General features: G+C 38.4%; 2 protein-coding genes across 3 annotated transcripts in view; both read right to left on the reverse strand.

Moving 5' to 3' along the window:
- Nucleotides 1-307: 307 nt before the first annotated feature.
- sdhc (succinate dehydrogenase complex, subunit C, integral membrane protein) lies at nt 308-5,257 on the reverse strand. The gene is made up of 6 exons (XM_067606578.1): nt 5,168-5,257; nt 3,266-3,325; nt 2,995-3,096; nt 2,176-2,237; nt 888-1,051; nt 308-568 (listed from the first exon to the last, which is right to left on the reverse strand). Exons 1-6 carry the CDS (start codon nt 5,182-5,184, stop codon nt 464-466), a joined length of 510 nt encoding a protein of 169 aa, XP_067462679.1. The 5' UTR covers nt 5,185-5,257; the 3' UTR covers nt 308-463.
- Nucleotides 5,258-8,202: 2,945 nt separating this feature from the next.
- Nucleotides 8,203-23,514, reverse strand: part of atp1a2a (ATPase Na+/K+ transporting subunit alpha 2a) — a 39,001-nt gene continuing 23,689 nt past the window's right edge. The window contains exons 12-25 of one of the 2 annotated variants that reach the window (XM_067606580.1): nt 23,266-23,345; nt 22,402-22,511; nt 21,088-21,263; nt 17,676-17,812; nt 17,238-17,388; nt 16,351-16,519; nt 15,282-15,436; nt 13,127-13,250; nt 11,055-11,200; nt 10,832-10,962; nt 10,496-10,597; nt 10,156-10,247; nt 8,595-8,635; nt 8,203-8,354 (exon numbers count right to left, since the gene is read on the reverse strand). In XM_067606580.1, coding sequence (XP_067462681.1) covers nt 8,607-8,635; nt 10,156-10,247; nt 10,496-10,597; nt 10,832-10,962; nt 11,055-11,200; nt 13,127-13,250; nt 15,282-15,436; nt 16,351-16,519; nt 17,238-17,388; nt 17,676-17,812; nt 21,088-21,263; nt 22,402-22,511; nt 23,266-23,345 — 1,602 coding nt within the window. In that variant the 3' untranslated portion in view covers nt 8,203-8,354; nt 8,595-8,606. Of the gene's footprint in view, nt 8,636-10,155; nt 10,248-10,495; nt 10,598-10,831; nt 10,963-11,054; nt 11,201-13,126; nt 13,251-15,281; nt 15,437-16,350; nt 16,520-17,237; nt 17,389-17,675; nt 17,813-21,087; nt 21,264-22,401; nt 22,512-23,265; nt 23,346-23,514 lie in introns of both variants that reach the window. The other variant, XM_067606579.1, reaches the window with a different exon arrangement.

Genomic DNA, 23,514 nt, shown 5'->3' on the forward strand with positions numbered 1-23,514 from the left:
CGTTCCTCTGCACGGAGACAACAGGCAGGCACGCCGGTTGGACTAGCAGCGACTGAGCGCTCAGGGCAAAGAAAAAAATGATTAATGAATTCGACGTCACAGGATGATTAGACAAATTACATAAGGATATAACATGTAGGACACGTCTAATTTTGGCCGCTGGTTGTTGTTCACAACGAGAACAAGTGTGAAAGAAACTGGGTCACATTTGCATGCACTTTGCACTCTACTGCATTTGATGACCCCCAAAGCTTTCCAGAGTATAATTAATTCCAAGGGACAAAACATCACAACACCTTTTTCTGTGTACAGCATAATATAATCCTTTATTTAATACTTTGATGAAATGGGGCCTGCAGGAGGCCAGAACAGAACATATACACAAATCCCCCACAGTGCATCCAGTCCACTTCAACTCCCTCGGCTCGTCGTCTGCTTTCTGCTCGTCTTCTTCATCTTGCGCTCACAGAAGAGCCACAGCTATGGAGGTGATGATGGACAGACCAATAACCGTGTAGCCGGTGCGGTAGACTTCTGGGATTTTGAAGCCCTTCCCAATGTCCCAATACTGATTTAAATAATAATAAACAAATAAGAATAAAAGAGACAAGAGAGAACACAACAGAGCGTTAGAAACAACATCAGCTTATAAATGTTGGCAAATGTAATCCATTTTCTTTGAAAACAAACAGTAAACATGATGAAAATGAAAAAAATGTCACAAATTGCAAAGTGATCTTTCTCATTTAAAAAGCTTAAGCTGAGGAGTCTAGACGCCATGTCAAACATGTTAATGGCGACAAACTACCAAAAGAATATCAAATACGCTCCGGCATCAAAACAAGACAAACATTTGTTATGTCTATAAAAACATCAGTAGGTCTTACCAAGTGGCGGATGCCGTTATAGGTGTGGTAAGATACAGGGAAGGCGATGCCGAACTTGGCCAAGCCGATGAGATAAGGGCCGATGGACAGCGAGTGGATCAAGTCCAGGTAGTCGGGGTAACTTCCTGGTAAAACCAATGCCGCCAGAGCAAAAGCCGAGATAGCTGGACACAAACAGAAGCAATGAGACCGGAGATTGGACAAGATTTGTATTTGTGTTTGATGGAATGGAGTGTTAAAGAAAGATCATTGACATGCATGGCTTTTAATCGGAAATGAACATGTCATGCAAGTACAATAGTTCAGAAAGCCTGAGTTATATAAAGTCTTGTCAGTTGTCAGACCTTTGCCCTGCTGACTGTCACTCTTTTTTACGGAGAGCCAATCAAATCAAAAGCAGATAATGACTGTATCAAATAAGCTCCTCATTGGCTGCCTGTTACTCTACACAACAGCTGTGTCTAAGTTTCAGTTTCTGTGCTGCCTGGATGATTAAAAAGTCTAATGGCAGTAGAACCTTAATATTATTCCTGCATCCATTGCATAATGTACTTAAAATCCAACTGACAGCTTTTAAATTTATATGCAAAACAGGATTGAAAGACTGCCGCGGAATATATAAATACAGCGATGAAAAATGTGTACAAAATCAATACGGCTGGTAAACATCATTCTTTTAGTTTACCAGCCTTTCACAAGAGAGAGAGAGGAAGGAGAGAAGACAATTCGATTAACCACATGTGATGTTCTGATAGAAAGATGACACGTTGGGCGAGTGACTGTTGATGTCTCAGTATGGCAGACTTGGCAGTTGAAGGCGCTGACCTTTATTGAATCCATTAACGTGTAAACAAAACTGAACTCAGCTTTTACAACATGTTCCATCAAGGTCAACGGCACTGATGTACCATGTCACACTTACAGAGACAGGCTTGCACCGGGCAAATGACTAAAAGCTATTAGTAATCCACTGTTAGACTTGATTTTCACATACAAAGAATTGAATGTATTGAACAACTTCTGTTTTGTAATTCCGGTAAATGCTCTTAGCAGGAATCAATTGCCATGGACTTAAATGCCCTGAAGACATTTTCAGGGTCAATCAAAAGCTGACAGCTGCAGCTGTGGAATTTAATCATCAGCCTCGATTTAATGTTAGAATAATAAGAGAAAAAGCTCTCAAGATCACTTTTTTTTTCTTGTGAAATAATTTGGTTATTTTAAGATAGAAACAAACTGAAAGAGGAACTTTAGACATGGATGACAAAGAAAAAAACAGATGCGTTACCTCCGCTGAGCCCCACTCCAGTTCCTCTGTGTGTGATGGACATCATCATGGGGACGGACCATCTGAAACACAGAGACGATGCAACACATTTACTATAAAGGAAGATTTATGTGTCTGCAAACCATAAGTCGAAGCATTCACATCACGGCAGTGTAGTACAGAAATTTTTAAAAAAAGAAAGTTTTATTTTTCAGCCACGAGCAATGAAAACTCAAAGTGACTGAGACTAACAAGGCAAACCTGCAAGCCTTGCTACATGAAAGCCAATAAATTGATGCTTTCAGCTGCAATATACAATGTCTGCACATAAGGTAAATATGAAGTGAATGCTCTCGTACAGGTGCAAGAGCAGAGTATGATTTAATCACTAGATCACCAATATTAGATACGCCATAAGGACAATCCCAGATGACAGGAGAGATGCTAAGTGAAAAAAAACTGAGCCAAGAAGGAAAAAAAAAACTGAATAAAAAGGTTTTCTTTACTTCAGGTTTTAGGATTCTGCTAACTGTCTGACAGAACATCAGGGGTTATTACTGCACTAAATGTATCCAAAGGCATGAAAATCTCTGGTAATGGCTGCTTGTCCTGCTGTTTTACAATCATTAAAAGTATGAAAAGACTGCATGAAATTGACTTTAATAGTAATGCTATTTTCAACATAGATAATTTGCTGCAGTAGATTTTTACTGTCTTTGCAAATATGAAGCTGAAATACATAAACGGAGTGTACATCATCTCCATCGTTAAATGAGATTATTTTTCTGAAAAAGACAGCAGGCTGCACCCTGTAGTGCATATGAAATATGAAGTACATACTTGTAGATGGTGAGATGTGGAGACATAGGTCTGTTCAGTCTGGCGTTTTTGGCCCAAAACTTGTTCATCTCGTCCTTAGCTGTGGTTCCCATTGGAGCAGCACTGTAGTCGGAGAAGGGGGATAAAAAGGATTTAGAATACAGAAGTGTATAGTAGAACAATTTACAGTACACCGGTGATGTGTATCTGTATCGTTACTATGAGTTGTAGCAGTATACGTATGTGAAACAGTGTTCTCACTCTCTCACACACAAAAACAAACATAACTCACTGTCTGTAGAGGACACTGTACTGTGGTCTGGAGAGACAAACACCCTGACGGGCTAATGTCCTGAAGAAAAAAAAGACAAAAAAAGATGATTAAGGGTTAAGCTTTGACTGCCATGAAATACATCAAACACATACTCTACTGTACACATCAAATGTACTCATGGAGGATTTTTAATAATATGGAGGATTTGTGATAATATAACTTCTAAAGAGGCTTTAGTGGAAACAAAAGATACAAAAATGGATAAAACCCAAGTGAGAATTGAACAAATAAGCAGAAATCGTATCTCTGACACCCATCTTTTTGATGCATAGGCAGTAAAAAAAAATATGAGAATTGGTGAGATTATTTACATCTATTAAAGAATATGCTGTCTGCGCTAACACCACAGAGAAAGTCATACTTCTGACAGCAAGACTTATAAAACACAGATATATACTGTATATATCAGTGTTAGAGGCAGTCTTCTGGTAATTTATGGCAAAAATCATGTCATCCTGATTCAAACAGAAACTACAACCGTGTTACATCCAGTTCTGAGTGATACAGGCAAGACAATCTGATCAAAGAGAAGATTAAAACAAGGTCAGGAAGGTGCAGCTGTAAGTTAAAATTTAAGATCTGTAAATTAAAGTGGTCATATTATGAAAACCTCACTCTTTCAATGCTTGTGCGTATGTATGTGGGTCTCTGATGTGCCTACTAATACACAAGCTGTGAAATAAGACCACCCAGTCAGTTCGGTGTGGGCTGGCTTGCTCTGTACTCTTGTGATTCAACAAACCATTCAGATGTGATTAAGTGGATTTACCTTCAATCTCGCTTCGCAAACTAGCCGGAGCTAACACTGGAGTCACACCCCACCTCAGCTGCTGTCATCGATAATAAACATCTTAAAGGTCGGTGAGTTTGTTTAATTTAAGTTACACCGTATATAGATATCTATGTGTATAAACAATGACGTCGCTGCCGTGTTTATGCCATTGGATGATGTTATTTTGAATGTGTTTGGAGCAGGTACAGTGTTAGCATAGCCCGGATCGATCTGAACTCCATTCAGAAAAACAAGCATTTTAAAAGTTGTTTGATTGTCGTCTTGCGGACAGATCTGACAAAGGATGAACTCAGGCTTTTTACAAATCGACATCATGATGTAGTTACTTCGGCATCTTTTAGATCCGTTTATTGCAATTAAATCACAGCAAAATCTAAGTGTATTTACACTCAAACCGGCTATTCTGAACGGGGCTGTTTTGACAGGATAAGAAAGCTGCTGTAGTGCTTGATCCTTGTGGTATTTTGACTAAAGCACATCAGATACATTTCATTTAGACCCCAGGGAAGTGTGTTAACTTGTGGGAAAGGAGTATAATATAGCCCCTTTAAATCTCTATCGTGCGAAAGATAAAATACATTTCTAGAGATAAACATTGGTTTGATTTTCCAGAGCGACATTGTGCGTCCCTGTAACGGTCATGTAAGGTCAAGGAAGTGGCCAAAGTTCATCATTTGACTTTCTCCCTTTTTGTTTAAGGAGGACAGAGATAAAGCAAACCAAACTCTCCGTTAAGGAAGCTTAAGTTTAACAACGGCGAATTAAATTTGTGTCAAACGATGACCACATGAAAGCGAAAAGCAGCAAATAAAAATCGTTTTAGTCGGTCATGAATAGGTACACGTAAAACAGCTAGCATTAGCCAGCTAGCTAACGTTAGCTAACGTCGCACCAAATCTACCATGCGTAAGGATAATAAATAAACGTAGAAGGTTACACTCAGGCGTACTGTCCTCGGTTGTAACATAATTACGCCGTTAACGTGTCTTTTTGACATGATAACCCCGAAAAACAACACAAAATAGCTTCAATCGAGCCCAAAAGTTGTGTCGCAGAGATGTACTGACCTTAGGAGTAGCGCCATGTTTGACAAATGGAGAAAGGAAGTGACGTAACGGGGTGTTGTTTGTTGTTATTCCGCGTGTTGTTTGTTCGGTCACACTGAGGTGAAGATGTTGCTTCTCATTCACATTCATGAGCTTGTTGGTCTTTCACATCATATTACACAACGCTAAATTATTTTCCTCATGCATACAGCTGAGAAACGTAATAGAAACATAATAGAAACTGTCTGTTATCTCCAGCTGCAAAGGCTGGCAATGAACAGATATACAAATAAATAATAAATACAAACACGTTTTTTAAAAAATACATCTGCTTATGTAAAATGTAAAAATAGTAGTATTGCTATTTTGACTTTTTGCATTAGTTGAGTTCAGAGCTGAAACGATTAGCGTAGTCCATCATTTAGTTGATTGACAAAAAATGTTTTGGCAACTAATTTGATAATCAATTAATCATTCAAATATGTTTTTCAAGCAAAAATGCCAAACAGTCTCTAGTTTCAGTATCTTGGTTTAGAGAATTCTCTGCTTTTCTCTGTCTAATGTGATGGTAAACTTAATGTTTACGGTATTGGACCCCTGATTGAAAGCTGTAACAACTAGGCTGGTCGATTAATTGATTAGTTGACAACTATTATTACTATTATTATTACTATAATTATGAATTAGGAACTATTTCGATAAGTGATTAATCATTTGGAGTAATTTTTTAAGGAAAAAAATGTCCATATAGCCTACTCTGATTCCAGCTTCTCAAATGTTAATATTTGCTGGTTTCTTTAGTCTTTTGTGACAGTAAACTGAATATCTTTGGGTTGTGGGCTGTTGGTCGGGACAAAACAAGACATTTTAGGACGTCACTTTGACCTTCAGGAAACAGTGATTGACATTTTATGGATTAAACAACTATTCGATTAATTGAGAAAATAATCGGCGGCTTAATTGATAATGAAAATAATCATTTGTTGCAGCCCTTGATTGACTGTTGACATTTTATAGACCAAACATTTAATCAGTCAATCAATAAAGAAAATAATAGATATCAATGATAAGGAAAGATATGACAAAATGAGAAAAACTGCAGGTTGGGAAGAAGCAACGTCTCAAATCTGAACTTTTTTATCTGCAACACCAAACCAAAGGACAAGGGAAAACTAACAAGAACATCATCTGAGAGAAAAAAAATCAAGTTAACTCATAAAGGGATCCTGTATTTTAGCACTGCACTGCACACAACAATAAAATACCAAATGTGACACTGACATAGAGAAAACACACAACACGATGATGCAGCAGCACCCATATCCACTGTCAAATAAATAAATGCATGGAACAGCTACACACAAAGACACAATCAGACATCTACATACACACTCATACAGACAGCAAACAGGCAGTAAGGTTCATGGCGTCTAGGAGCAGCTCTAGACTGTGTTCCCAATGGCCTGCTCCTATATTAAAGTTGAATAAAGTAGCTATAAGACGAGACCATGGATGACTCAAAGTAGACAAGGCGTAAGTTTGTTATATAAGAGTGAAAGCACATTTTTTAATCATCTTTAAATCATTTTGGCGTTGCCTCTCTGAAGAAATAGCTTCCTGAAAACTAGCTGGTTTGAGAGGTGGGGATCTTGGGAGGAAAATGCTTTGCTACCTTTTCATAATTTTTTTCTCTCATATGGTGACAGTAATGTAACAAGTGTCCAGTGAACAGAAGACATGAGGACATACATAATGGATGGTGAGGTCAGGAAAATATCAGCGTAGGCAGATCCTGACTCACACTGGATTTTTTTTAGGCTGATACTAATAGCGTTTTGATATTTAAGAGTTTAAAAATCTGATGATTAATATTGGCCGATATTCATTTTTCACTTTAACACATAACAAATATTTTAATAAGTATGCCTTAAATTTGAGAAATGGGTATTTGGGCAATAATGAGCAGGAACAGCAAAAAAAAAAAAATGAACATGGATCTCTGGTGAATAAAAAAATTACAATTTCTTGTTACTTATTGGCTGACATATACTTTACACCAATACTGATATATTTGTCATAAGCTAATATCAGCAAATATATGAGCATGGACGATTGATCTTTCTCTAAGTGTGACCCGTGTGAGCCTGTGTAGCATTTTTACAGATTTTTAGACTTATAAAATCAGATCTACTTTGCCATTTTTACACTGCACACAAAATTACAAGGCTGATGTTGGCGTATAATATTAATATAGGTGATTTTAACAATAATATGGTGTGAACAGCTTTCACTGCTTAAACTTATCTTATTAGTGTCTGCTTGGATTTGAAAGATCAGTTCAGCTGAATGCTCTGGTCTCTCCTTAACCATGATGTAATAGGCCAGACTCAGAGGTCTATTTTCATATATCAGCTGCTGCGCCAAGTATAAAGGTTAGAACACCGGCTAACTGTAGCCTCAGTTCCTGCCTTTCACACACACCCGCTGATAGTGTTTGTAAACCAACGGCAGAGAGACGACATCCTACATGATAGGGGATTTATTCCTTCTCTGTGGCCGTAAACACAACATGTAGGCCAAAAATACTTGAACCCTTTAATCTCAATAAGGGTAAATAGTAGTAAATTGTTAGGTACATGTGGCACACTAAAGTTTTTCACGTTCAAGTTGTTCAATATCCTCTCACAGTTTTAGGTTTAACTTTTGACAAACTCAAGATCAATAAGGAGCCTTAAAACCACAATATAGGTTTAAGTTTATTGACAACACGGATATGTTATAAAACACAACATATCAGATTTTGTCAGGGATAGAATGAAAAAAGTCCATGAAGAAATATTTCAAGATAAGCACTGGACTTAGAAAATTAAATCCTAAGAACAAACAATCGATACCACGTTTTAAGGAAGAACTCAAGATAAAAGTTAAAGTCAATGAAATCAGTAATAATGTTAAACACAAAAAACAAATCAAGATAACATCATTTTATTCATGAACGCTGTCTAGTAGCCACTGTAATAGCCATATAAATCAGTAATTGAAACAATGACTGAGGATATTTTGGAATATATTTTATTTGGTACATTTCATATGGTGAACAACATTTGGTATTCCTCTATAGCCAAAACAGGCCATGATACATCACTTTAATAACAGCTTATCTAAGGCACGGAGGCGTACATTACCATTGTTCTGCTGGAAATGTTTTCTGGGAAAACAAAAAAAAAAAATCTCAAAGCACAATCAAAAGCCTATTTTCAGCAGTATTTTTATGACAATCAGATTTGTGAACTGATCCATGCAATGTTACAACTGACAGACACACACATACACACACACACACACACACACACACCCTCACAGGCAAGCACAAACACACATGCGTACATACACCCACATCCACACACACACACACACATACACTCTCAGACACACAATTCAAACTGACATTTTCTGAATGTTAATAATACGTCTCCAGCTCCACCCAACCTGGAAAAGAGAGACAGACACGGGGGGGAGAAAAGAGAGAAAGTGTCAGAGACCAAAATGACAGTCGAGCAGTTTTCATAATATCCTTTTGTATCACTCTATTTGTATTCATCTCGCCGCCTTTGTCTCTGTACATTTCCAAATGAATCCCCTTATAACTCTACGACTCCGATCAGCAGCCCATGACGCGCAGATTAACAGAAATGATTAACTGTCACGATAAATTGTATTTGTCTGCCCGTGTCTTGCCCCTCATCAACTGAAACCCTGTGGCAATGAACAGATTTTGAGCCATTGTTGTGTGTCTGTATCATGTGTGTGATCTTTGGCACATATGTCATGACTCTTCATCAGCCTGCTGTAATTTCCTTTCTCAACATTTGCTACTCGGTTCTGTTGGTGTTGGACGGGTATAATCTGTTTCCTGGTGCGAGCGTTACAAGTATTCACTAATAGGCTTAATACATAAACATTGCTGCCTACATGTCAGTCATTTCACAGGAGGTTTTGGTTGAAATATGGTGCACATGCAGCCCAAGAATCAGACTGAAATAGATTTCAGTGGTGATCTGGATGTGTGATTTCCATCACTGGATGTTTTCTTGTTTATTAGCTGTGATTTTATGCTCCATTTATCAAATGAAATTCCCAAGCAAACTGCCAGACAGCTTTGCATTTACATTCTATTTTGTCAGAAATCAAACCTGGAAGACAAACAGTAATCAGTCAAGTGTTGCGGAGGCTGTAGCTCTGTAAACTGGAGAACTGTTTAGCATTGAGTGGCTTGTCTTCTGCTGGGTCCATGCTAGTTTCCAGCTGCATTGCTAAGAGTTCAGCCTAAAGTCTCTCTCATGGTTAAATATAGGTTTAATAATAACTTTCCTTATTTAAAATCTATGTAAAATGCCAAAGACCACCTTACAAAAAAATATGCACATTGCGAAATTTCTATCACACAAACAAAAATGGAAGAGGTTTAAATGTGACAGCTGGCACCAACGTTGAAAGCCTCTGTTTTGAAACCAACGCTTCAACATAACACCGAAAATTAAAGCTTACATCCTTTGTCGTCAATAATCATCCATAATTGCTAGCAACATTGTTTTGTGAAATTAGTATCTGCACTTTTCTTTCCAATCTCAGTTCAGAGCTGTTTTTATATAATTGTTTGTGCTCGTTTGGACTGACAATGAACTTCTCCCGCATGTGCTTGCTTGAATCCTTCGGGTCAGATCAGCGAAGCAGAGCTTTGCCGAGTTTCTCAATCAGTGTTTCCCTAAAGGAGTGGACAAGCTCCTGTTTTAGGATGTTTTTTTTACAAGGACAGCAGGAAGACAGAGAGGCACAGCGGACGGGAGTCACAGCAAAGAAGGTCTTGGTGGAAAGTGGCACGTGTGGTTGTTGAGATAGGAGTTAAACCACTTTACTATCACTTGCCTTTTTTTTTTTTTCTCCAAGCTTATTAACAAGACAAAGAGGTTTAGACCTTTTAATCTTGGTTTCTCCTAATAACCGCTTACCTCCAGGGCTCCTCCTCAGAATGAATTTACGAATCTCATCATAAATGAAGATGAGAAGACTGTATGGGAAAGCGCAGAACCACCACAAGATCCTGAGAAGAGAAAAAAAAATAAACCCCGTATAACAGGGGCGTTGATGGACAGAGTAGCAGTGAGTCATTGGAAGAGTGCAAATTGTTAAATTCATTGCAGACATTTCTGAATATGAGGGATAAGAACGTGGTGTTTAAGACGATCGCTGACTTCATTTAAAGTCGAGAGTGACAGGCTAATGCCAGCCTATTAGGTCTTTAAGAGGTTATTTTTCGGTTCGGTGGAGATATGCATATGCAGAGCGTACTTCATAGGGTACATGCGCAGGGCAACTTCCATTCCAGGGCAGTAGGAGAGGAAGGCAGCCAGAGCAGTCTCAACAAACAGGCCGAAGATCAGGATTCTGTTCCTGTTGGGCAGAAAATAAGAGCACATCAGAGAAGGGCAGAGGTTCATGGAATTAATGTTCAAACTAGTGAAAAGTGCTCATTATAGGAAATCATCACAAAAGTTATAACCACAAATAACTGACTCAAAGATGGATCATCGCAAAAGCTAAGCTGCAACTTGAACTTCCTTCCATGACCTTTACATTTGTTCCTTTCTCGACTTTTTCTTTCCATCTCATGTTTTTCTCACTTACTTCATGCCCTGCTGGAAGAGGGAGTTCCTCCTGGTCTTGCAGATGATAAGATCGGCCCACTGGACGACCACGATGCTGGCGAAGAAGGCGGTGTGGCAGGTGAATTCAATGATCTTCCTCTGCTCGTAGGTCTGACAGGTTGAAACACACATTGTATTTATTCCCTCATGCGTATGGGGATATTCAAAGGGTGCGTTGGTGTGTATCTGTCCGTGCGCCTTACCCACTGCTGCCCATAGCTGTCTTCCAGGTCATTGACCTCGCGGTCATCCCATTTGATGCGGATGCCTATCAGGTATGTGGGGAGGAAGCCGTTCTCAGCCAAAATCACAAAGTAGGTGAAAAAACCGGCCAGGGCCTGGATCATACCTGGTAAGAAAAATGTGCATAAGCGATTCATGCCAAAATATTATATATTCTTTTTAGTGTTATATTAATGTTATTTATACTTATTGCATTTTATGTAGATGCTTCATTTAAGTCTGCAATTGCCTGATAATTCTCTAGGACATTTCCTGGGAAGAACTATGTTATACTAATTACAGAGAAAACAGGCAAAGTTGTATCATTGAAGTTATTTTAGTCAGACTTTTGTAAGGTATGGTGAGTTTATAAGCTATTGTTGGTTTCCAAGAGAACTGCTCTATTTAAACCCAAGTAAATATTAATTTGTTATTAATTTATTATTTAAAACTCTCTTCTATTATATGATGAATTGCTTGTCTGTAGTAAAATGTTGTATTTTTGCATGCTCAACTGACCCGCTGTGTACCGACTAAAAGACTTGCTACACTAGCAATGAACCGTAATCAATTGATTTAAAGTTAGCTGATTTAACATGATCTCTATTTTCTGCACAATTAGTAGCAAAGTACATCGTCCTTTCCAGGAAACCTCCTAAGAAATTATTCAAGTGTTACCCATTTTATTTATGTTGTGTTTTCAGGACACTAATCTCAGTGCTGCTTTAAACCATTATCAAATTAATTTTCAGACCTTAGTGTGAATTACCAAGAATAAGAACTATTTTGACAAACAGCCACACTAATAATACCACTGCTCCAATATGTTTGTATAATTAATTCACAAGAATTACACCAATTAAATTGACTTGTATCCCGGGAGTCTATAATAGCTGTGGACATGGAGCCTTCATACACCTGGTGTTTATCACTTAATATTTTGTAAGAACAGGACAGGTGATTATATATTCTTTCCTCTGCCCTCAACAATGTTGCTGTTTTGTAAGTAAACGGCTCCAGACAGCTGAGGACTGGAATGATAGCCGATAGTGAGTTATAAATTTCATGTTGGCAAATTCGTTTTGTCAGCGTGGGCGTAACGTTTTCACCGTGATGGACATCTTATTTTAGATCTTAAAATCTTCACATATACCAAGCCTCCCTGAGTACTGATCAAGAATCAAGACGGTGCTTATTATTAATCTTCACATTCATGATGTTGTTAAATTGAAACCCTGCACCAGATCATTGTTTATGTTGATACACTTTAACGCCGCTTTTTCCTCAGTGATGAGAATACTGTCTGCATCGGTTTTATGGAGGCGGTTGCTTTGGCATTTTTACTATTCCTCACAGGTGGTTGCTTGTACTGCTGGTGAGTCATAAATTTGAAGCTTTCTCTACTACTGCGCTCATTGTGTGTCACACTAGATCAGATCATCAATCAAATGTTCACTGTAGATGCTTCAGGACTTTAAGTTATAATGTCAGAACATTGGTTTATAAATGTGATTTGATGTGACCCGCAAAAGTTTTGCCCCCGTAGTGTTCATCTTGGAAAAATGTTGGGAGTTGATCTGAGTTACTGGCTGTTTTGAGCTTGTTCGTCTTGAAATTGTATGTCATCCAATGAAGCCCTGTCATGTTTTGACCTATTTAACAGCCTATGAAATTGGGCCAGCCTTTGAATTTCCACTATTCCCAAACCATATAAAACCAGAGATAAAAAGCATGCATTCAAGTGAGGCTCCAACCAGTGAAACATGACCAAGATTAAGTAAAAAATAGTTGCACTCCCTACTCTCAATTTGCTGTAAATGTCACAACAATTAGAAGAAAATTGTGGTACTCTCTGCTATTATCTATTTTCTTAAACTGTGCGTGCCTAAATGTTTAAAAAGGAACATTCGCAGTAAGAAATGCCAGAGTTTCTGATAACCCTCAATATTTAAAGTTTTTATGTCTGTGATGTTTATTACCACCATAACTTCGCTACAAGAGGCCTGTCACAGTGATTCAGGTTTAAGAGCTAAGAGACATTATGAGGACAAACCTATCTGTCCGTAGGCCATGCTGATGAGGCGTTCATTGACCAGCTTGTCTGTTCTGGGGTTCCTGGGTTGGCGTTTCATGATGTCACTCTCTGCTGTCTCATAAGCCAAGGAGATAGCTGGAACCTGGAGGGAACGGGAGGATAGAGAGGAATCAGCTTGCTTTATGCACTCTGTACAACAAATGAGAAGGAATTTGTCTTTGTGGCATCGGTACAAAGGCGTGTTGACAGTGCCCGTCACAGGGTAGAATAGACATATTACTATTGATATAATTAAGCGTTCAATCACCGGATTGAGGGAGAAAAGACAGAAAAAGGGCAAGGAGAGGAGAATAAAAGAAGTGGTGATAATTATGGAGAAAGAGGTGGGGAATAGAGACAAAATGAGAGAGACTGATAGTGAATTTTAAGACACTCATAAGACAGAAGGGGAAGAAAGGTTCCTGTAATAAAGACCTCATATTGGCTGGTTTTACCAGGTAAGCAGCAGAGCAATATGTGTGACTTAAGGCACCAAATCTCTGTGACTTAGGTGGGATTTGAGATGGGGACTTGGCACTGTGTGAAACTGAACACATGCTCTGTGGTCTACAAATCCAGTTTGTTTTGATGTGGCACTCACCTGACCCACAGCCGCTGAGAAAGACAAGGAGAGGTAAAAGGACGTGTGATACGTGAGCACGTGTGCGTCTGTGTGCAATATCCAAATTTCGGTCTTAAAGCATTCTTAAGTGTGCCACATCTCGCTTTGATAAACATCTTTTGCGATGGCAGTTCTTGCTAAAAATAATCATAGCAGACTCCAAGTGCTGCTTGTCACTGCTAAATCTCAGCAGAGCCCTCAAGCCTGTAGCCTGTAGTTGAACTGAGCTGTTAACAAGCTGTTAACAACTTCACCAGCAGACATGAGGAAATTTGCAGTTTTACTTGTGTAATGTACTATAAACACTTTTTCAGGTACTTTATTGAATATTTAAATATTTTCATTTTACGGTCCTACTCTTCAAAGCAGACATCCAGCTGTTCACTCCACCAGCAGTTATTAAATACATGCAGACATGTTACTTTGAAGGGAAGGGTTTTTATATGCAAAACAGTTGCACAAATTAGGTGCTTTTAAACTTCAATCATCACGTCTTTAAAGAAAAATCCAGCCAATAAAGAATGCACTATCCCTGTGATCTGAGACAGTTAAGTAAATATTTGTCAGCATGACAAATCTGTCCTGCCGCTATAAAACCAAAGACGTTCATCTTTGATGTCACTTGAGTGAAATAAGTGGAACTGCTTTATAAGCAATATGAGCAGGCTGCCCACCTTTATGATTTACCTGTGGAGACTTAAAATACTTCTCGGCAGTCGAATATGAGGCCATTATAATACATGTACCTCATAAAAGTTTTGCTTCTGGCTCATCAGGATGTATAAGAACCAGTTTCAGTCGCACGCTAATGTCTGGTGGCTGACAGCAGGAAAAATTAAAGTTAAAGTAATGAACACAAGTGAACAAGTTCTTTTGAATAAATTAATCCTTTGCTTCCTTTCTTTTGTGATGATGGATTACGCCCCTCAGGCAAGCAGCGTGCCAGCAACTCTTTTTGTTGCTGCTAGAAATACAATGGAGAGACTGGCATCTGGAAATGGCAGAGCTGTGAAATGTAAATCTGTATGTGAGCGTCACCCGGCCTTTGTTCTGCTTGAACAAATGGTCGTCGGCAGTGAGCCAAAATTGAATTTCACTCACCGACAGAAAGAACAAATTAAACCAAACATTTTGTTCTTTTTACCTTCAGGCATTCATATTTGAAACCAGTATTAATACGAGTTTCCTTATAGTCACCTTTAGCTTGCTTGGAGCTATGAAACATGCTAACAATTAGCATCTTGAGCAGGAGCCTTGGAGATGAATCACTAAAATTTGCTAATAATTAGCTTTGAGCACTGAGAGGGCTCTGGAATATAACTGAAGACATAAAGATAAATGTTAAACATTGTATTTTGTTTACATGACCTCTTGTCTTGAATGGAATTTGATTAAAAAAAAAACAGAGGGTGAAAATTGCTTTTATGTGTTCAACAAAATCGTTAGCATGTCTACAAAGGGTTTGAGGTACTAAATAAAGGGAATTGAGGGTTTGTTGTCCCCAGTGCTCACCATGTCAGTGCCCAAATCAATACAGAGGATGGTGACCGTTCCCAGTGGGAGAGGAACGTTAGCGATGATGAAGAAGAGGAAGGGCGAGATCTCAGGGATGTTGCTGGTCAGTGTGTACGCGATGGACTTCTTCAAGTTGTCAAAGATCAGACGACCTGCAGTGATCAGAAGCAAGGGTTCTAAGTAGAGCTGGGAGATATGAATGTATTGATATACTATTAGTGTGACATATGAGACGTTATCGGGTGGGATGTTGGTTATCATAATACTGTGGTAGAGTTTGAATACTCTCTTTTCCTGGTGTTACTGTCTCAAGGTCGAAATGACTTTTCCAGACTTATTGAAGTAAAAAATGACAGACTCCGCCAGCATTATCCACATTAGTCATGTTTTTTTTCTCAGATCATATCAGCCGGCCTTACTTTAGATTAAATACCAGTCTCTTGTGGCGAATCTAAAGTCAAATCTCAGGTCCATCAGGGCATTTCTCTGAGGACAAATCCATATCAATTCACAATCCATCATAAGCTAATTGCAGGTCAAGATTCAGGTCTTTCAGGTGTCTGAGCATTTTCCTTTAAAAGCTGTTAACGGCTGTTAAAAATGTATAGGCCTAACGACTAAATATGAAAGCTCTGTGCCCATGTGAGGCCTGCTTGTTGCTATTTAGTAATTTTTTTTTATTGATCAAGGATTTTACCAGTTAAAAACGTCAACTATTGAGAGAGTCAAGTCTCAAGTGATTTAAATTTAACAAGTCAAATCTTTAAGTTCTCATGTTTATGAACAAGATCGTACTCGTCCAAGTCCAACTGTATGAAATCACTGACAGTCAGACCCAATAATATAATCACATTATCAATATCCTGTGGTATTTGAGTTTATCAGTATTGTAAGTCTCTGGTGCTACATGACATGTTTTTTAGTCCCCTTATCCTTCCGTCTATCTGGCTCACTTTTTTTTCTTTCTTCTTTTCTACCTTTATTTACTTCATCTCGTCCCCCATTCTGTCACCCTGTCTTCCTTTCTCTCTGTCATCAACCCCCCCCGCCCGCCCCCCACACTCACCCTCCTCCACTCCTGTGACGATGGAGGCGAAGTTGTCGTCCAGCAGGATCATGTCAGCCGCCTGCTTGGACACATCAGAGCCGGCGATCCCCATGGCAACCCCGATGTCGGCTTTCTTCAGGGCAGGAGAGTCGTTCACGCCGTCGCCTGTCACAGCCACGATGGCCCCCTGCACCCACAAGGACCAACGAACAAAAAGTGTCAAGAAAAGAAAGATAAGTACCATGATTTAAGCTATTCTCTCTCCACTTCCCCCTCTCCCCCGCCTCCCCTTCTGTCTTAATAATGTCTTTTCAAAGCAGCTCTGGGGAGATTAAATGAAAAATGAAATTGAGTTGCAATCATTCAGTCACACAGAGTGCGAGTGAGTGAGTCAGGGTGAATTGTAGCATGACCTCAATATATGGGGGTGTATGCAGATGCAAACACACATCTATTTTTGACATTTCACATAAAAGCTGAGAACACATATTAAGGCAAATATATACAGAGTTTAATATATTAAAATTACATATAAGACATAGTTAGTCATACACTTTACGGATATGGACTTGTATTCAACCATGTACTCTCAAATGGGCCTCCATAGTATGCGTAAACACGCACACAAACATACACAAAGCCCTGCATTCATCCATTCAACCACCTGCTTTAACAAATAGCACAAACACGCACAAGAAAAACTGCATTCAGCTTTAAATGGCAGGGACACACACGCGCAGACAACCTGTATTCAAACATACCTCCACACTTAGACACATTCAAGCATTCATCCAGACTTAATCACAAACACACACACACACATCTCCATTCAGCTGTATGCTCTTGAAAAGGCCCAAACACACACATTCACACACTCTCATGCACACATGCTCCTGTCCATTGACCTGTCTCTGGCAGCCCTCTACTATGATGAGCTTCTGTTGAGGTGAGGTACGAGCGAACACTATCTCAGTGTGGTTCCTCAGCAGGTCGTCCAGGTACTCCGCGCTCATGTCCTTTAGGTCCGAGCCGTGCACCACGCAAGCCTTGGCGTCCCTGGAAAACACACACACACACACACACAGTAAGGACTCGGTGATATTGGGGACAATTATGCAAAGGAGCACAATGACATTTTCTTGCTTTCACCTTAAGTTTGTCTCTCGCTGTCTCACAAACACGCTGCCTTGTGCACTTTAAATGCTCTCCCTCTCCAGTTAACACACACACATCACTGCCCACATACTCATACACACACACGCACAGTCACACAGAAAGTTTCTCTTGGACGCTTGAGCACACAGTCTAAACCTCCCCTGACACACTCACACACACACACACACCTGGGGTTAACTTGGCTCAGAGGGATGTTCAGTCTCTCAGCGATGTCCTCAACCGTCTCATTGCCCTCAGAGATGATGCCCACACCTTTAGCGATGGCCTTGGCCGTGATTGGGTGGTCCCCGGTTACCATGATCACCTGACCGCATACAGAAGGTCACATAAATCACAGAATATTATGACTTTACACCCCAGTGTATCTCATCTGTATGTCATGTGTCACAGCATGCTTGAGCTATAGTACAGTATGGGCCTCTAGGGTCTATAAGTCATCCAGATGTGTTGTATATAGTTACACTGGAAAAGAATGGCACTATTAGGGGTTAGAGGTTCATACTTTAAAGAGAAATGAGTTTGGTGTGGTCTCACTGGAAAAATAGCAGCGTTTTGACTGAAAACAAGTCCTGCATTTCCAACAGCCCCCCAGTACACCTGCAACAGGTCAAGAATAACACATGACCGGTTTCAGGCAGCCTATTTTCAATTCCCCCCCAACAAAGTTATACTAGTTTCAGTGTTCAGTTTTAGTGTGACTTGCGAGCTGCTTCATGTCCTGAAGGAGCTTTTCCGACACAATCTTTTATAATAATCTAAATGAAAGAAACCGGCAGTATGAGGTTTTACTGAAAACCTCACCTTTCATTTCACCACATAAGTGACAATGGAACATGTTGTATAATGGGTTTCATTCTCAATTTCTACAAAATCACACAGCATAAAAAATCTGTCCACCACTGCGACAGTAGTGAATTTACCTTTTTTTTGTATTTCTGTGGGCAAAAGCAAAGAAATAAAGCTTAACTGGGAAAGTGAGATCTTTGTCTTTTGGCTTTTAGGTAGTAGTTAGTAAGACGTGATTCTGATATATAGACATATGAGTCATATGAGGACAATGTGTCCATTGTTCAGGTTTATAACTGTATCCACATAGCACCAAAAAGAACTTTAAAATATCTGCTATATCATTTCTTAAACCTTTTATAAAAAATGAAGTAAGTATAGGGTACATTCTTGAAATTCCCACTACCACCATAATCTACAGTGGGACATACACAGGCTTAATAGAGGTGCAATAAACAAAGAGCACCATATGATTACACTAGAGCCATTGGACTGGTGCTGTGGATCAAAGATGAAACGTTAGTCCTTGCAACAACAAAAAAAAAGCAATTAAAGCAAGAGAGCCATATGCTCTAGTGTCCTCCTGGGCTCAGCTACGAGGAAACACACCAGATTTGTACAGGTGTTTACAGCAGTATGTGCAAAATTGTGTTCAATCAGATCACATTTCTGACACTATTCAGCATTTCTATAAAGCATGCTCACACAGCTTGTCATAGCTTGTTAAATTATATCTGTGTAGAATACAATTCTAACAATCATGTCAACCACTTTATACCCCACTTTAGTTCAAGTATTTAATTTTATATATAAGTGATGGAAGAGAGGCCATCTCTATGTTTAACTCAAACATGAGTGGGAAGCCATCCTATTTCAAATTAACCTGCACAGTGGCAACAGCTAATGTATATACAACTGTATGGTAGCATCTTTCTAAAAAGCTTGATTCAGCTTGATAAAATCTTGGGTAACACTTTATTTTACAGGTTCTACAATTTCATGCTAATTTCCTGGAAATTTTCTGAGTTATTTGAAGATATTCCACAATTAATTTTTAGGACATTTTACAGGTGGTGCAATTTGGTACAAATTGTAAGAAAAAAGTTTTCATGTGTCAAACTACATATTAGCATGTTAAGTTGATTCTTAAAAACTTTATAATGAGCACATTTCCTGCATTCTGCAAAATTAAATCACCCTTTCAAAGAAATGTCAAGATATAACAGTAAAGCAGCAGCTACTTTTAGGAAATTGAAAAAACCTAATATGCTAATATATCGTTTGACACAAAACTACAGTCTGAATACAAAGTATTTCCTGTCAGTTTGTCAAGAGTCTATTTTATTAAGACTTTTTGCAAATTAACAATTACGTATGAACTCAAATAAAATACATTGGTACTTAATTAACTAAACCAAATTAACACATTTTCCAGTTTTTAAAAAAAAATAATTTTTACCAAATTGCACCACCCTCTCTGTAAAATGTCCTGAAATTTAACCATTAAATACCTGCAAATTACTCAGAAAATTTCAAAGAAATTATGGTCCTGTAACATAAGGTGTTAAGAAGTCTTGCTTGTGCATAATGATATGTAATATAGCCTATATGATGCCAATATTTTGCCTTTCATAACCATTTTGCTCATCATCAAACAAGCATATAGTGCAAGGCTATTTGAAAAACAGCGTCAATGAAAAGAGCTGCATCTCTGCCCACACTCCAAAACATGAATTTATTTCCATCTCATCAAATCTTTGACAAGTTAGAAAAAAAAAACACATGGCCTTTGTTAGAGTTATACCACAATGCTTCAGTCAAAACAGAGCTTATATAATTGCAACTAAAACTCTCAGGAAAACTTGATTTAACTTTTAATCAAACACATCATCAGTTTTGTAGCCTTTTTTTAGCATAAACTCCTCAGCCAATTACTACACTTAAGAAATAGTTATACTTTCACACACTTCTGCCTCTAGTTGGTTCTTTAAGCCAATTACAGCGTGTCTTTCAAAAAAAGTCATTATCAAAGGAAGCATGATAACTACTGTACCTGAAATTAAATGTGCAAAATCCCTTTCCCGTATTTGTAATACTTTCCCTGAATTAGAATGACTCATTCCACTCATTATCCATTTTAATCTCTGTTGGAAGTTGTTTAACCTTCCTGCGGCCTGGGTAATTACTTTTCAGACAAAACATTTGCTCTGTGTGTATTTGCTCAGCATATAATAAAAAATTGTAAGAATTCTACTGAATCTGCATTTTACTAAATGGAACGTTTTATTAAAATTCATATTGGAATATAATGAGTCCATCCTCTATCTTTATCTTTGCTTTTTCTTTTCACATAAGAAAATACATTTTCGCTGTCCTTAAGATTGAGTCATTCCTGATCCCAAAACTGTTATATATATATATATTTATTTCTGTTGCTCATTGCTTCCACAAAAATTGATAATTCTCATTTTCAAGCTCAGACCTTGGAGAGAGTTGACACCTTGAACGAAAATCCAAACTGTTCACCATGCTTCTGTTACTTAGAATGGTCTCTGTTTTAGAGTGTGTACACTGAATATGTTATCAGTGGCTTCCTGAAGAAAAACTTCATTTATATATCGATTATCAGCTATCAGTGCCCCTTGAAGTGGTCGGATGTCGTTTGGACTCCATTTTTTGTTTTGAAAAGAAATTTGTCATGCAAATTCCTTCTCTCAAGAGCTCGATAAATGAAGCCCCAGGAAAAGGCTTTTCAGGTACTACAATGAAGGGTGAATATGTGGAACCAATTACCTTGATGCCAGCAGAGCGGCATTTACCCACTGCGTCGGGCACAGCGGCACGCGGTGGATCAATCATGGAGATGAGACCCAGGAAGCAGAGGCGCTCGGTGGGGAAGTTCGTGTCGTCGCAGTCGAAGGTGTATCCTCGAGGGAACTGGGATGAAGACAGATTCAAGTGGCAAAAGCCTGTAAGAGAAGAGGGATCAGTGAGGTGATTGTTCATAACTGACTGAAATGACATCTCAAAAAATCTACTGAGCTACTGAAAAAAAATGAACACTTCCCTGGCACTTTAAAAAGTAGTCCAATTTTTCATGACCCTAAGGATGATTTAAGTCCAAAACATCCTATAAACAATAAGACTGCTCCAGAGTATTTTTGCTGTTGCTACTTTCAGCAAGGTAGAGCAAATTAATGTAAATATGAAACTGGACTGAAGGCTCTGAAAGACACCTTCAAAAAATACATTGTCCTCTGGCTCCAATGATCCTTTACCTAACAGTATGCATACAAATCATTTTTAATTTTAGATTTAGGTTCCAGGTCTGAAATACAAATTGAATCAGCTACTTTTATTAATTTATGACCCACAACCTCTGAAATATGCATCTGGTGAATCCCTATAGAGCAAAGCAAAATAAAATGCTGCTGATGAAAAACCAAGCTCTGTCTAAATGTGGAGAAACCCTTTTTTGTCACAAAACACGCAACCCATCATCATCATTACCCAAGGCATAACTGAGATTTAATAATTTAAATGATTTCAGGAGTTTCACTCGAAAAATGGCACTATTTCACATTCAGTGTTTGAAAAAAAGTGACACCTACTCTAAGAAAATGATGATTACACATAATTATTACTTGTGGCACTTTTTAAAAGATGCTAGGTAACTTTTTTTTTCTTGGTTTCCAAAATGATGACATTTACAAAGTGTGGATGCTCAACACTTGCAAGATTTTGAAAGCTGAACTTCAGGTAATTTTTTTATAAGGGGATGTGTGACAGATGTACAAGTGATATTTAGTTTTGTGCAGCATTCAGCCTGAATTAAATTACCAGCTCATAATACATTCAACAGCACATACTACTATTCACACCATTGAAAAACCATATCTATAACATTTTATGTGACAATGGTCATTTCAGCTTTCAGTTCTGTTGCAGTGCCAAAAGCCTCTTCTTTCTTTGTGCACTTTTATAGGGACATTTGGCTAAACTACTCACTTTACCAAGGAGATTTAAAAAAAAAAAAAAAAAGAAAGAAGTAAGGACCTGTTTTCAATTGTCTCTCCCCCACTATCTATTTGGTGCAACCAAACATACCGAGCACTCTCTCTCCCAGTCCTCCCAGCTCCATGTAGGCATTCTGAAAAGCATCTTTCCAGCTTTCATCAAGTGGATGCTCCTGGCCATGGATCATGATGGTGCTGCACCTGTAAAACAGCCATTTATAAATGAAACTATTACCACCACCAATAATTACATTATCTCTACCTGAAAAGAATTCTGTTAAAAAAAAAAAAAACCAACTACAACTTCCAGCTGATTAAAAAACATCATCAGAATAACATTTTTTTAAGCTCTTTTCATACCATATTGACACTACTAACATAAACCACTACAACTTATGTTCTTAATTAATCATACATTGAATATTTATGTTTAAGGTAGGTGAACATTATTCTGAGACAGTGGCATGCACACATTCTCTAATCTTAGTAGGTGAATATTATTCCAGTACCTATATGATATACTGTATATATAGTGTAAGTGTTATATAAAAAAAACTGTACTCTTGAATATGGACTGCATGAAGATTAGTTGTTGCCAAGGTAACAACTAAAGGAGATCCAAATAAATAATACACCATTGACCTGGGTTGACTATGTGACAATATGACCAAAATAAACCATGTTAGTGTTCCATTTGAGCTTATTTGGGCACACGCACAGGCCATTACTTAAAGTATTACTTCATTTATTACATCTATACTACAATATTAAGGCAGTGCTCTCAATGCAACACAAATATACCGTACACATTGGCATGGTAGAATTATTATTAATATTGTTCTTGGTATTATTAAATTACTGTATATGTGCAAAGCTAAAAGGCAGCTGAAATTAGATCAAAATTATGTGCCTCCAGTTGTGAGCGGTACAATTGATCCATTATTGATTAACCAACCTGTCCAGGATTCTCTCCGGCGCTCCCTTCATGACCAGAATATGACCAGAGGGATTGTCCTCCACCTCATGGACAGAGAGCTTGAAGAAGGAGTAGGAGGATAGGAAAACCGGTGAACATAACATGACAGGATTCACTACAAAATGTATTCAGCTACATTTACTCTAGCATAAGATGCAACATGTAGTCTATTGCAGGTTTTTGCTTCTGTAAGACAGTAGGACTCAACAAGTCATATGTATTCCCTGT

The sequence above is a fragment of the Thunnus thynnus genome, chromosome 12, assembly GCF_963924715.1.
Source record: "Thunnus thynnus chromosome 12, fThuThy2.1, whole genome shotgun sequence".
Lineage (NCBI taxonomy): Eukaryota > Metazoa > Chordata > Actinopteri > Scombriformes > Scombridae > Thunnus > Thunnus thynnus.

What these genes read in the sequence shown, in the direction of transcription:
- sdhc (XM_067606578.1), bottom strand. An exon ending in CCACATCTCACCATCTACAA is followed by an intron (nt 2,238 to 2,994) that starts GTATGTACTTCA and finishes TCTGTGTTTCAG; the next exon opens with ATGGTCCGTCCCCATGATGA. An exon ending in TGGAGTGGGGCTCAGCGGAG is followed by an intron (nt 1,052 to 2,175) that starts GTAACGCATCTG and finishes GTTTGTGTCCAG; the next exon opens with CTATCTCGGCTTTTGCTCTG.